At 39.5% G+C, this 14,124-nt stretch overlaps 1 protein-coding gene across 1 annotated transcript; it reads right to left on the minus strand.

Moving 5' to 3' along the window:
- Window positions 1-4,144: 4,144 nt before the first annotated feature.
- On the minus strand, window positions 4,145-11,449 carry LOC145774208 (prenylated Rab acceptor protein 1-like). The gene is made up of 5 exons (XM_082585384.1): window positions 11,332-11,449; window positions 10,197-10,403; window positions 9,616-9,713; window positions 8,868-8,969; window positions 4,145-5,133 (listed from the first exon to the last, which is right to left on the minus strand). The coding sequence occupies exons 1-5, from the start codon at window positions 11,379-11,381 to the stop codon at window positions 5,036-5,038; spliced, it is 555 nt and encodes a 184-aa protein (XP_082441510.1). The 5' UTR covers window positions 11,382-11,449; the 3' UTR covers window positions 4,145-5,035.
- Window positions 11,450-14,124: the final 2,675 nt, after the last annotated feature.

Here is a 14,124-nt window from a genome sequence, read left to right on the forward strand (position 1 = left end):
CAATATCTTTTATTGTGATAAAAGAATGGATAATGGGTAGTGTTTGATGGAGCATTTAAGCAAAGCGCTTCAAATGTGTGCCTAGCTTATAACGAAATTCACTACATAGGCTATATCCAGAGGTGGGCAGTAACCAGAGATGGGCGTGATCTTGATCTTGAAGATCACAAGTGATCTTGAAGATCAAGATCGTGATCTTGATCTTCAAGATCACTTTTTTTTTGGTGATCTTGATCTTGATCTAAGATCACTTTTTTTTGTGTGATCTTGATCTTGAAGAACAATAAGATCAAGATCACTTTAAAATTGAATTTTACTTCCTAGATGGAGGCATTTTTTTAGAACTCGTACTGTACAAAGAAGTTAGTGGCAACTACTAACATTAAGCCACTGTTAATATGATATGTGCCCAACAAAAGACGATTTAAAGTCTCCATCTAAACTGGTCAGTGTTGCCATTTCAAAATTGAAAAAGTTTTCTGTGTTGGTCATAATAAAGAAGTCAACTTCCGTGTACTTTATGTTGACGCATAATAAAAAATTATTTAATTTTGTTCACAATTTCCAAGTGCGAATTTTAAAGAAATGTTTACTTTTTTTGACCCAATTTTAGATGTTTCAAAAGTCTAGAATGGCGGTGTTAAAAAATCTGGATTCTAGCAAACTTTGGTCATTTAAAGTGGTTTATTGCAGCAAATCAACCAGACCAAGACTTGTTTAGGGTCTGAGTATGGAGCGGTTTGTCGGACCGCAAACCTCTGAACTTTTTTAATAGCAGACAACAGTATCAATGTTGCCAGATGGGTAAATGGTGCCATAAACATTGACATAATACAGTGAAAGTTAAAACTACTTAGTAGCACGAATAAAAACTCCCACATGAACCAGACAAAAATTTAGTAAAAAAGATGCTGTTCAAAGTTTATTTTTATTTATTTATTGTAAATAAAAAAGTATAAAACTAATTGCAAATTTTGCGACTTTTTTAAAACTACTGTAATTAACCTTGGCTTTGGGTGTGACGTTGCGATTCTACGCAAACTACGTCAACAATTGATAGGCCTAATAGCAACAGTCACTAACTTATTACAATTCTTAGGCTAGCGATCGAGTAGTTAAAAGTAAAAGTTAGCAATACCAACTATATACCTTTACCCAGGTTGCTCATAGTAATTAATTTTTGCAACATCATTGATCAAAAACTTCATTTTTTTTCAAGTAGCCTACACAAAAAGTGATCTTGATCTTCAAGATCACGATCTTGATCTTGATCTTCAAGATCACATAGTTTGGTGATCTTGATCTTCAAGATCACATATTCTTGGTGATCTTGATCTTGATCTTCAAGATCACCAATACTGGTGATCTTGCCCATCTCTGGCAGTAACTAGTTACAAAAGTAACTAGTTACTGTAACTAGTTACTTTTTGAGTAACTGTAACGGTAACTTCGTTACTATTTTCCAAAAGTAACGAAACGCGGTAACTAGTTCCTATTTTAGCACTTTTTCAACAGTTACAGTTACAAGTTACTTTTGTATTGAAGTTTCAGTTTTTAATTGCCGTTTATTTCTCTGCACGTGTTTGTGTCTTGCTTAATGCGTGTTTGCTGCGTTTTGAGCAATAATGCATTTTTCTCGCAGATGTATCAGCGCAGCACTGCGCATGCGCGGTTCTACTTTTGTTTTGTGGTCTGGTGGAGAAAGGTTGTAATATTGGCGAATTTATCGCCAAAGTCCAGAAATCTGGCGATATTTTAAGACGTTTAGCTTCATATTTATGATTTGGCTCTTTTTTGGCGACTTTTGATAACTGATTTGGCTAAATTAATTGTTTTTGGCGATTAATCAATATGTACCAAACACAGGAGACAGGCAAGACACAACAATACAACAGGGTTGAGCATTATAATAATATATTTTACATATTTACAAATAAGTTTAACAGTCAAACGTTTTCGGTTTAACTTAAGCTCTCATCAGGAACCTGAAAATATTTATAAAAATGCAGTAAATTTCAACTTCTTGAAGGTAACTAACTAACTGACTATAAGCATCAAGAAACATGCAGCGATTAAAAGCAATTTGTTGATGCTTATAGTCAGTTAGTTAGTTACCTTCAAGAAGTTGAAATTTATTGCATTTAGTGTAACGCTTGCAATGCCTCTAAAAAGATTGTCTGACATTAAAACCAGCAACAGCATTGCTATTTTCTTGCCGTTGGTAGACGTTCTTGTGGAAGAAATACACACCAGATTTGGTCATTGGTTCGAGGACAGCGACTTTCAGCTTGCGACTGCATTCCACCCACAATTTAGACTTATCTGTGTTTAATGCCTGATCATTAAGCGACACTGTTGAATTGAAGACCAAAATAAAACAGAACATGCTTCAAGCAATTCAAGAAGCAAACTGCATTGCTAAAGAGGGGAGTAGCAGCGACACTGAAGTGAATGGTGGTAGGTGGAGCCACGGAGGACTTTTTGCACCACTTTACGCACTTTACCACTTTACGCAAAAACCAAGAAAAGACAGCAATGCGCGTTGAATCTGTTACAGAAGTATTTGGAAGCGGATCCTGAGGACAAGTTAAGCGGATTCAGATTCACAATTGGACCGATGAAAAAACTGTTTTAATAACGTACCACTCCCATTCCGTCAAGTGCTGCAGTAGAAATATTGTTTTCATTACAGCACTTAATTGTTCATCACCAGACTTTATTCGTTCATCCCCGACGCCGACACACGCTTCATCGACCTGACACTACCAAGACAGGCATGGATGCGCCTCAACCGTCTCCGTGCGGGCGTCGGGCTTTTCCGCTCAACCATGCACCAATGGGAATTGGCCTCTTCCTCCTCCTGTGAATGTGGTGCGAGGAACAGACCGCATACCACATCATTGATTGATTGATTAAATCTTTATCCTCGGACTGGGAAAGCTTCTTGTAGAACTTAATCCTGGCAGTTTCGCATACTTGTAGACTAAAGGCTTTAAATCACTGACGCAAGCCCGGTCACCGAGATTGACAGAGTGAAGTTTCCGATTGTTGAAGTCTCGTTGCCAGGGAATTATTCCATCTATTAGATGCCGCTAAATGGAGAGCAGTCCTTAACGTGCGTTGCTCAAGCGCATGCCCTGAGAGTCGAACCAGTGCCGCTTGATCTTGAAGCTTCTTCGTTCCAGAAGTGACGCGCTAACCAATTGAACTACCGGGGCTGACATCATCAATGACTGTAACAAATTCAAACCACCTAACGGAGTGGAAGGTCTGCGTGTCATGAATGATGAAACCAAAGACTGGCTGCTCTCTAGTAGCCATCCAGTGTAGTCCGGGAACATCGTGAATCTGGGGCGGTAAAAGGATAGACCCTCGGCCCCAGAGGCTCACACGACGACGACGATTGGGCAAGGACATCTTAAAACCCAAAAGAGCAGGCCTGAGTGACGAGCACTTCGAAATGCTCGTATTTCTCAAAGGAAATAAACATATAAGCCAATGAGTATTTTTTTTAAATAAAACCTTGTTGGTTTTGTACTTGTGCTGTTATGTTAGCGTGGATGGCTCTAACACTATATATTAAATATTGCGGTTAACCTGGACTTGCATGCAGAGCTGGCCAGGTGCAGAATTTTATGTTCAGATTTGTGAGTAACTGAAAGTAACTAGTAACGGTAACTAGTTACTTTTTAAAATCGGTAACTCAGTTACTATTTTGGCCAAGTAACTGTAACTCAGTTACTTTTGAAAGTAACTTTGCCCACCTATGGCTATATCTCATCATATATTACGCCCGAATGGATAAGGGTGATGATTACTATCTTTACTCTTCCATGATTAAAGCTACTATACCGTATTGCATAATTTAATGTTTGCCAGATAAGAATATATCACTAAGTTTCTAAACCAGTAAACCTGGATGAAAGTTTCGCCACCGTACAGGCGGCTTCTTCGGTAGCCTATTTGTCTACCAGTTCTCGGCAGAGCTTCGGAAGAAAGTTGTAAACTCAGATAGAATATGGGACTGGTTCGAGAATAATGACCTGAATGCTTCTTATGCCGCGTGTAATCCTCAAATACAATGCACGTCCAAGTGTGTTCAACAGCGATCACACATTCCCAAGCAAGCTGTTTGTGATTGAACTTCATTTTACAAGGTTTACTGTTATTTGAAAGTTTCTTTAATGTAATGTATAGATACGTTGATATAACGCAACAAATACTAAATCTACATATGAAAAATAAGACAGGGGCAGTTTGGAAAGGCAAAAACTGTCCCTATCCCGGGAATAAGAGGGGTTGCAGTAGCAATCGAGTGGTGAGTACACGGGGGACAGCCACCACTTCGAGAGGTGCAAAAACAAAGATCATCTTTGTTGCGGCCCCAGGATTGAAAATACCTTAGAAATTATCAAAGTGGAAAAGTGCTCACTTGAAACGGGTGTGATAAAATGGAATCTGAACGTTCCAAGTAAGTGTAATATGCGAACGGGCTACTAAGTCAAGCAACAACGTAATGGCAGCACACTGCCATCAACTGCGAGATAAATGGTTGACAGCATCACTTGAACGTTGGACAAGAGAGGCTAACAGAAAGGACGAGTCTGTACCAAAAAGTACGTAACATTTTGTTGCAATTTCTGCATACATCAAGGATGATGATGTGATTCACCAGACACATGAAGGATGATGGTGTGATACACCAGACACATCAAGGATGATGGTGTGATACACCAGCTACATCACCACGATACACTGGACGAGCATTCTAATGATGCCTGCTCAACACAACACAACGACGTCAACAATCGGACATCAAGTACGTCATCGTGCGTCACTAACAATGATAACAATAACAATCGACACTTGGTCGGTAGGAGCTTGAGATCGATGTATCAGCAGGATCGCGTGTTTGAATGAGAACATCGATTCCTTATTTCGTGGGCGGGTAAGGCGAAGAAATCTTCAGTGTTTGTTCTTGTTAATAACTTGCAGTATCCGAGGAACGAAACAAGAGAGATGAACGAGATCAACTTCATACGGTCTCCATGAAGGGCTCCTCATCTTCAACCGTACCCTCCTCCGGGGAGATGTGGAAGGAAGCATGGAGCGCCACAAGAAAGAATGACACACCTGGAACAACATTCATTGTGATGCAACAATATTGGTCAAACGGATGCTTAGCCGAGCGGTGAGAGCCCTGGTACGAAGCTCAAAAAAGCGCCGGTTCGACACCTCTTAAAAGTGCTGGTGTGCGCTCGGCAGGATACGTCATAACTGAATGTGGACATAAATATTGGCTTCCTTGTCCACTTAATGTTCAACCACCGGACTAAGCCAGAATACGACAAAGTATGGTGAGGTAGGTGTGTGGTACAAGTAGCACCTTTGAACCCTGGGCAGTCGCCATGGATTGTTACACTATGGGTCTCGGGGAACACTGGTCATGATCACACACCAAACTAACAAGTGGGTCCACGTCCCACCTCATGGGCAACAACTTCGACTGGTTGGCTAAAACTTGTTAGAAATCCTGCTGCCTTGCAGGAAATACTTTTTTAAGTAAAGGCTAGGCCCACCGCCAATAACTGTGGTTAGCGTCAGGAAGGGCATCCGGCTGGAAAATCTATGCTCCAAAATATTATTTAAATGCAGCAAAAGCTAAAAATGGCCCCTAGTCCCCAGCAGCCCTTAGATGAGCAAGGGGTGCGAAGAATCTCTGGGTTCCGAGAAAACAAAAAAACATTGAAAAAAGATTATGGTGTTAGAATCGGATGCTGGAATGTGGGAAGTTTGTGTGGTAAAGGAACTGAAATATGTGAAGAACTAAGAAAAAGAAGGGTGGATATATGTTGCCTAGAGGAAGTAAGATGGAGGGGACAGTCAGCGCGGTTTTTATGTGTCAATGGGAGGAGATATAAGTTATGGTGGTCAGGAAATAACACAGGAATCGGTGGTGTTGGTTTCTTGGTAAAAGAGGAATTATGTGAGAAAGTAATAGAAGTTAGAATAAGGAGTGACAGAGCACTGATGACAATGGTACTTGCTTTTGAAGAGGAGGTAGTGAGGCTAATCTGTGCATATGCACCTCAAAGTGGTAAGGATTACTTAGAAAAGGAAAGTTTTTATGATGTTTTGGCAGAGGAATGGGATTTACGGAGTTCAAAAGAGTTGGTGTTTGGATTAGGAGACTTTAATGGACATGTTGGAAAACAAGCAAATGGGTTCGAGGGCATTCATGGAGGGTATGGTTTTGGGGAGAGAAACATGGAAGGAAGAATGCTACTTGAATTTTGTGATGAAAGGAAACTTTGTATTGCCAACACATGGTTTAAAAAGAAAGAGAAAAGGAAGGTGACTTACAGCTCAGGAGGACATGAGTCGGAAATTGATTTTATTGTGGTTGGGCAGGAACAGAGAAAGTACTTGAAGAATGTGAAAGTAATTCCGTGGGAGTTGCAGCATAGACTAGTAGTAGGAGACTTAAACATGAAAAAAGTGAAGAAAATTGTGAAGAAATAACGAGTTTTTGTGAGAAATGTGTGGAAACTGGAGGAAAAAGAAACGAGAATTAAGTTTATGAAAAGAGCAAAAGAGATGGTAAACATGAGTGCGCAGGACTTGTGGGCTTCATTTCAGAAAGGTGTCCTAGCAGCATGTGATGAAGTATGTGGGAAAAAGAAAGTGAGGAAGGATCGTGGAGACACATGGTGGTGGGATGAAGAGGTGAAGCATGCGATTTCACAGAAAAGATATGCATACAAGCAGTGGCGCAAAAATGGGTCAGAAGAGAATAAAAAGAAGTATAAAAGTATGAAAAAGAAGGCAAAGAGGGTTGTTGCAAGAGCTATGAAGAATGGTGCTGAGGAGGAACTTAATAAAATGGGGGAAAGCCAAAACAAAGTATTCAGACTCATAAAGCAAATGAAAAAGGATGGGAAAGATATTGTAGGGGGAAGATGTATAAGGAGTGGAGATGGGAAGTTGCATTTCAGTCCGGAAAGCAGAGGAGAAGTGTGGAAGGAACATATGGAAAATGTTATGAATAAGGAGAATGTATGGGATCATATGACAGAGGTTGATCTGGTGGAGGGTCCAGTGGGAAAGGTTACTCGTGATGAAGTGGTGGAGGCAATGGGGCAAATGAAACTGCATAAAGCAGCCGGTCCATCAGAAGTGAGCGTAGAGATGATAAAAGCAAGTGGAGAGTTGGGAATTGAAGTAATGCTACAACTTAGCCAAAGGGTATTAGATGGAGAGGGAATGCCGGAGGAGTGGAAGCATAGTACTGTTGTTCCACTGTTCAAGAGAAAAGGGGATGTGAGAAGTTGCAGTGCATATAGAGGTGTAAAACTACTAGAGCATGGGATGAAAATTGTGGAGCGAATACTAGAAAAGAGGTTGAGAACATTAGTGAAATTAAATGATATGCAGTTTGGATTTATGCCAGGAAAGGGTACAGTGGATGCTCTGTTTATATTGAGAAGAATGCAGGAGGAATACCGAAAGAAGCAGAGAAAACTATATATGTGTTTCGTCGACTTAGAAAAGGCATTTGACAGAGTACCAAGGAAAGTGATGGAGTGGGCAATGAGGAAAAGAGGTATAACTGAGGTATTAGTGAGAGCTGTGATGTCTATGTATGAGGACGCAAGAACAAAAGTGAGAGTTGGATCAAATTATTCAAACGAGTTTTTTGTGAAGGTTGGTGTACACCAAGGATCAGTTTTGTCACCTCTGATATTTGCTATGGTGGTTGACGTTGTAACTGAAGGAGTGAGAGAGGGCATATTGAGTGAAATTTTGTATGCAGACGACCTGGTCTTGACAAGTAATAGTATGGAGGGACTGGAGAGAAAGTTTGAGAAATGGAAAGACGCATTTGAAACCAAGGGTATGAAGGTGAATCTTGAAAAAACAAAAGTGATGGTGAGTGGAGCAAAAGCAACAGTTGTTGAGAGCAAAGTAGATCCCTGTGGAATATGTGGCAAGAGAGTGATGAGAAATTCAATGCAATGCAAGGATTGTGGAAAGTGGGTACATGCAAGATGTGCTAATGTCAAGAGAGCCGCAACAAGATTGGCGAAGTGTTTTGTTTGTGGGAAATGCAGTAAAGGAAGGAATGAAGTGGAAAGCCATGATGATGAGTTCTGCCATGGCATCGAAACAGTAACAGACTTCTGTTATCTGGGTGATCGGATAAATGGAAGTGGTGGATGTGAAGCAGCGGTGACAACAAGGGCAAGATTGGGCTGGGCAAAGTTCAAGGAATGTGGGGAAGTGTTGTATGGCAGAAAATTTTCACTAAGGATGAAAGGGAAAGTATAACGGAGCTGTGTGCGGCCTGCAATGCTATATGGTAGCGAGACATGGATATTGCGAGAGAGTGAACTGGCAATCCTGAGAAGAACGGAAAGGTCAATGGTGAGAGCAATGTGTGGGGTGAAAACAAGAAGGGAAAAAAGGACTAAAGAATTGTTGGATATGCTAGAGATGAGAGAGACCATAGACCAACTGGCAAGGGCAAATGGAGTAAGATGGTATGGACATGTGATAAGGAGGGAGGAAGGAAGTTTTCTTAGAAAGGCACTAGATCTAAAGGTGGATGGGAAGAGGAAACGTGGTCGTCCAAGAAGAACGTGGAAACAACAAGTGAAGGATGAATTTAAAAAAGTCGGACTGAAGGAGGAAGATGCAAGGGACAGAGTGAAATGAAGAAAAGGGATTAAAACAATTGCTGCACAGAAACAATCGGCCACCCCCACTAGTGGGGAACAAACCGACGATGGATTATGATGATGATGATCTTTCTCAATAGATTCAACTTAGATATCGGAGTTGCTTATCTTAATACTGTCATGCCTTACCAAGGACCCAGAAGACAGCCGAGCCTGCTCCGGCAAAGAAGAAGAATGGAAAGGATAAGCAAGCTACGACACCGTACTGTTGTGCATGGGATATCTCTCTACCTGAATGCAATGAGATTGTTAGAGCACCAACATTATAAATTGGATAGCCCACCAAATGATATTGCTATGCTTTAGTTAGGGTCAAAATAAAGATATCCGGCATTAGGTATGCATTTTTTAAGAATCGGGGATGACAAAATTCATCACCTTGTTATGTTGATGGGGAGGTACCCGGTCATTTGGTCGACAGGACGTTAGGTCGACAGAACGATTTATTTTAGGGTTAAGGTTAGTTAACTAACCTTAACCCTAACCTTCTGCTTAGGTTAGTTAACTAAGGTTAGTTAGATATCCTTAAGGTTAGTTAACTAACCCTAACCCTAAAATGAATCGTTCTGTCGACCTAACGTCCTGTCGACCAAATGTCTGTTGACCAATTGTCTGTCGACCAATCGACCAATTGTCTGTCGACCAAACGTCCTGTCGACCAAACGACCCGGAGACCGATGGGGACACCTTCTGTCATATCTACATTTTGGTGATCTGTTGAACTAATGTTCTATATTGGAAAATTGCATGAAAAAATGTAAACATTTGAAATACTATGAATATACAATGCATAAATATTCAGCAAGTGTAACTTTACTAGTAATCCCACATGCCGCCACTTAAAAGTAAGTGACCTCTGGGTGGTGTTGAGACGTACCTAGTATTTTGAGTTGTGAATGTTCGTTGCGGGACTTGATTACATAACTTGCTCCAAGAAACACAGCAATGGCAATCAAAAGTAATGGAGAAGTAATACTGCAAAGTTTTATTTGAGCATTAGCGAGTTATAGTTTATTTCTGCACAGTTTTATTCAAATATGATAATTTAGCAAAAAATTAATAACTAAAGATTCAGCAGAAGATAACTTTTTAAAATTAAACTTTTATAAAGTAACAAAAAAATAACAACTTGATCATTGACCAAAGAAAACCTAAATGATCGTGACTTAGTTCTGGAATAAAGCAAAGATTTCATGCTCAGTTATTCAGCTTCAAGAATTAAGATAAAGTTCTAACCACCGGTACTGGCACTAACGAGAGTAGGGTAACCCATTCCTTTCTCTCGACCACCTTTCTTTCAGCAACTACGCTCACCAGGGTAGAAGTGTTTATTAGCAACCAGCTTAAGTAGGGTGTTGAACCACTGAACCAGGTATGGATCAAGAAAGCGCATTATCCATTGAGCTATGTCACTACTGTTCTGTAGTAGAAAGCAAACAAAATTTAACAAAACCTCACATGCAATAGATGATTAGTCCAGTGAAGACAAATATATAATTTGATTGATAATGCTCAATATTCTTGACAGAGCGCTTAGTCCATTGTTGAACGCTCGTTGGTTTGCGAAACCTTGTCGTGTTGATGAAATCTGACCATGGCTGAATACTCTGCCGCCGCTTGGCAATCCACTCACGAACTGCTGGCGTGTTTACTTTGGTTGCAATGCTGCTAACAACACATAGTTTTCAATAACCGATGAAGTCTGATCATTTCAAACAAAATTTATAACAGATTATTATTGATTCCATACAAAATATTGCATGTAACAATACGTTTTCCTGATTTGATCTGCTGTTAAGTTATTTCAATTGCACTACTTCCTACAATAGAGTGAACTACATCATGGCACAACGAACATAAAGCTCATAATGTAATTTGGAGTAAGGTACAGTAACATTTTTTGAATCTGTTTCAACAGTCAATGGCAATATGCTTGCGGTTGGCAAGACACCTAATGTCATACCAAAATGGGGGCAGCTGACTCAATGACTGTTCAGTAAAATATCTGCTTCTATCTGTATGTTGCATATGTGTAATTCCATTGTACCATCTTGTCACAGTAAACACAAGTAAAATTGTGAAGAAGGGAGTGTTTTTCCAGGCTATCAGCGCAAGGCTGAGCACTCACTAGCACAGCGAGTAATTGCGATTTGTCAACCATAATGGTGTAGCTTCCACGCTAGCCATTTAGACCAGATCATTTTAGAAATACAAGTAAAATTAGGAGTTGGTGTACAAGTTTCTGTCCTTGTAAAAATACTATGATGTCATAGACAGGAATCGACCAACACACATGGGTTGAAGTGTGTGAACAGTAAAGCAAAGATATTTACTCTATTTGTTTGGATGATTCCTGTGAGTGATGTCATGGTACTATTTTACCAGGGCGGAGACTTGTACACTACCGTAGCTCCTAGAATTATTGGTGTTATTGAGCCATATGTTAATCTGGGAGATACGCATTGACAGAAAATTTAGATATATTGATCTAAACCAGCTTAAGGTGTCGATTTGTATTTACAATATTAAAGCATGGTTGATTAAAATTCTAGTGGCTTAAAATAAATCATAAAGTCCAATATGTATACCGCACCTGGAGTCTACACCAGAATTTTCAAAATTCAAAACATCTGATTTTGACATAATTCTAAATCACAGCAGGGAAATCTAACCTAGACTTATTCTCTAAATAATTTTCAAAAATTAGCGTTATCATAATTATTTTAAAATAAAGCAAGTCGAACCAGGACCATTTAGAAGACTGTTTGGGATGACAAATTGTAACAAAAGTTTAAAAACAATAAATCAAATTATGATGAGCTAGGCTATAATTTTGAAAGTGCAAAGTCAAATGGTTCACTCTGTTAACGAAGTTAACCAATAGCTATATCGCTTTGCATCCTAGAAAGCAGTAGTAAAGTGTGTTCTTATATTCTATAGCTTAACTGTTCTATAGGCTATCCTTTGCAGATATAAATTGCCATCAGCACTTCACAAAGCAAACAGTGTTAGTGCAGTCAAGTCATATAGAGGCACTTGTAACCAAGTATATTATTATCGTGAAACCTTGTTGAGTGTCAAACAAAAAAGGCTGTGGCTATATTTGCACTATATGTATAGTATAAATATAGACAGTCACAATAGCGTTGCCAGATAAAGTTATGATCAGGGCATTGGAGCAGGCGTAAAGGTTAAGTTGCTTCAGCCCAGGAGCTCTCTTTTATCATAAATTAGCTCTAGCTCCTGAGCTTATTGATACCACTGCTCCAGCTCCAGGCTCCGAAAAGTGTTTTCATTAAAATAACATTGACAACATATATATCAGTTTAATTTCTAAAGCTTAAAATTGCCTGCAGTCAACTGTTGCTAAAAAATGGCACAACTTTGTGAAATTTAAGGTACTTTCATCAAAATGTCATGCGGAACTGCATTTCAAAACATATTCGTTAATTCGACGTCTGATTACACAAATAATTTTTTTAATTTTGTGAAGGGTTACTGTTAAATTTTGTGAATTCAGCCAATAATAGCATCTTATGAAATATATAACTGGCTCCAGCTCCTGCTTCACTTAAATTCCATATAGAGCTCCAGCTCCGTTGAAAATGCACGGCTCCGGCTTCAAAGCCCTGGTTATGATAACCTACATTGCGCTAAGCAGCGCTATTATCATCAGGCATGGTCATGGATACTTATTGCACGCTCATTGTTACTTGTTAATTCAACTAGCCGTATACTTGCTTTACATCTAGACTACTGCAAAAGCTTTGTTAAGAAAAAACAGTTTACTGGTAACTTTTCAAATGTCTTTCTAAACAAGTCTTCTTTAAATACCGGTATGCTCTATGTAACATTTGCTCACTGTCTTCTGTAGCTGACTGTACCAGCTGCACTACAAAACTTTCTGCAGTTTTGAAAAGAACTGCATGTTTCATGCCCTACAAACTACCGCCCTGGTAGTGTCATAAGAATAAGGCAATCGCTGTGACTGAGCCTTGGCATCCCCTTTTCTAGATATTCCTGACCGAATCAATTCACTAGCACAGAGGCGTACCCAGGGGGGTTGAGGGTTACAACCCCCCCTTTGGCACGCGTGTGACGTCATGATATTAAGAATGATGCTTTCAGTCTTTATGTCTCTAAAACAAAGTTTGCCTAATTTTAAACCGAAACTGCATTAAAAAGCGAGTTTTGCCAATACCAAACATTCAAATAAAACTCAGCCAAGAATTAGCAACAAAATAACATAAAGACTTAGCTTTATTACCGAAAAATGCCGAAGAAAACATGATCTTATCCTTTTGCTACGGTACGGTATGCCACTGGACAGCACCATTTTACAGAATATTTATACCCACATTTTTGTTGAAAATATTCTCAGAATGCACCAAATTCAAAGTAATTTTTCAAAAATTTCTGGGGGAGGCCCCCCAGACCCCCGTCGCTGGGTCCGTAAAAAAACCCTTTTCAAAATTCCTGACTACGCCACTGTACATACAATCACGAAGATTGAACAAATATCAATCGGAAATTCCAAACAAAAGATCAAGATCACTATTAGTTCAACAAATTTTCATATTTTAAATGCATTTCCATTGCTGTACCTCCAGAGTTTGGCGTCTTTGATTGAACCAACACAACCAAAACGCCACGTATTTGCTCCCTGATTTTGAGAAAACTCGTTCAACAGCTGATTCACAAAACAAGCCGGTATATTCACCACGAGTCGGGCAATTTATAAAAGGAAAATAAAAGGAAAAGCCAACATTTTATTTTTTTATTTTCCTTTTACATCTTAAATTTTTCTGAAGGTGTTGCAACCGTGCCAAATTTCTTTCAACTCAATAACTTACTTTGGTCACAAGCACGTTTTAACGTTCGCGTTTTGTCGCTTCTACCTTTTTCTTGACCTTTGCTATGTTGACGTGTATTGTTTTTAATATGATGGTCAGAAATAAAAACAACTGAACTGAACATCAACATAAGCTTAATATAAAACAAATAAACTCAGAAAATTTAATTATTGACCAGATAGTTTTTTGTTCCATCAAAATTTTCCTTCTCGTCGTCGTGTGAGCGTCTGGCCCCTTCTCATATCGATATTCGATAAAATCATTGCGAAATGCATCGTTGCTTGATTTAAACCTGATATTTAAACAAAATCCAAAAGCTGAGTTATGTAAAAATCTTTCCCTTTTACGTATTCAGTCGCCATTTCCGCCTGAAGCAGACTGCACATCAACACGGGTCATCTGCCTTCATGAGTCACGGTTTTGTACCAGCCAGGCCCTTAGCCAGCCGGGGGCCAAGGGGGGCCTCGCCCCCCCTGGCAAAATTCCAACATTCTTGAGCAACAGCTGCAATTATAATGATTTTGCCCATTTTC

Source organism: Aplidium turbinatum, chromosome 7 (assembly GCF_918807975.1).
Source record: "Aplidium turbinatum chromosome 7, kaAplTurb1.1, whole genome shotgun sequence".
In the NCBI taxonomy this organism is placed as follows: Eukaryota; Metazoa; Chordata; class Ascidiacea; order Aplousobranchia; family Polyclinidae; genus Aplidium; species Aplidium turbinatum.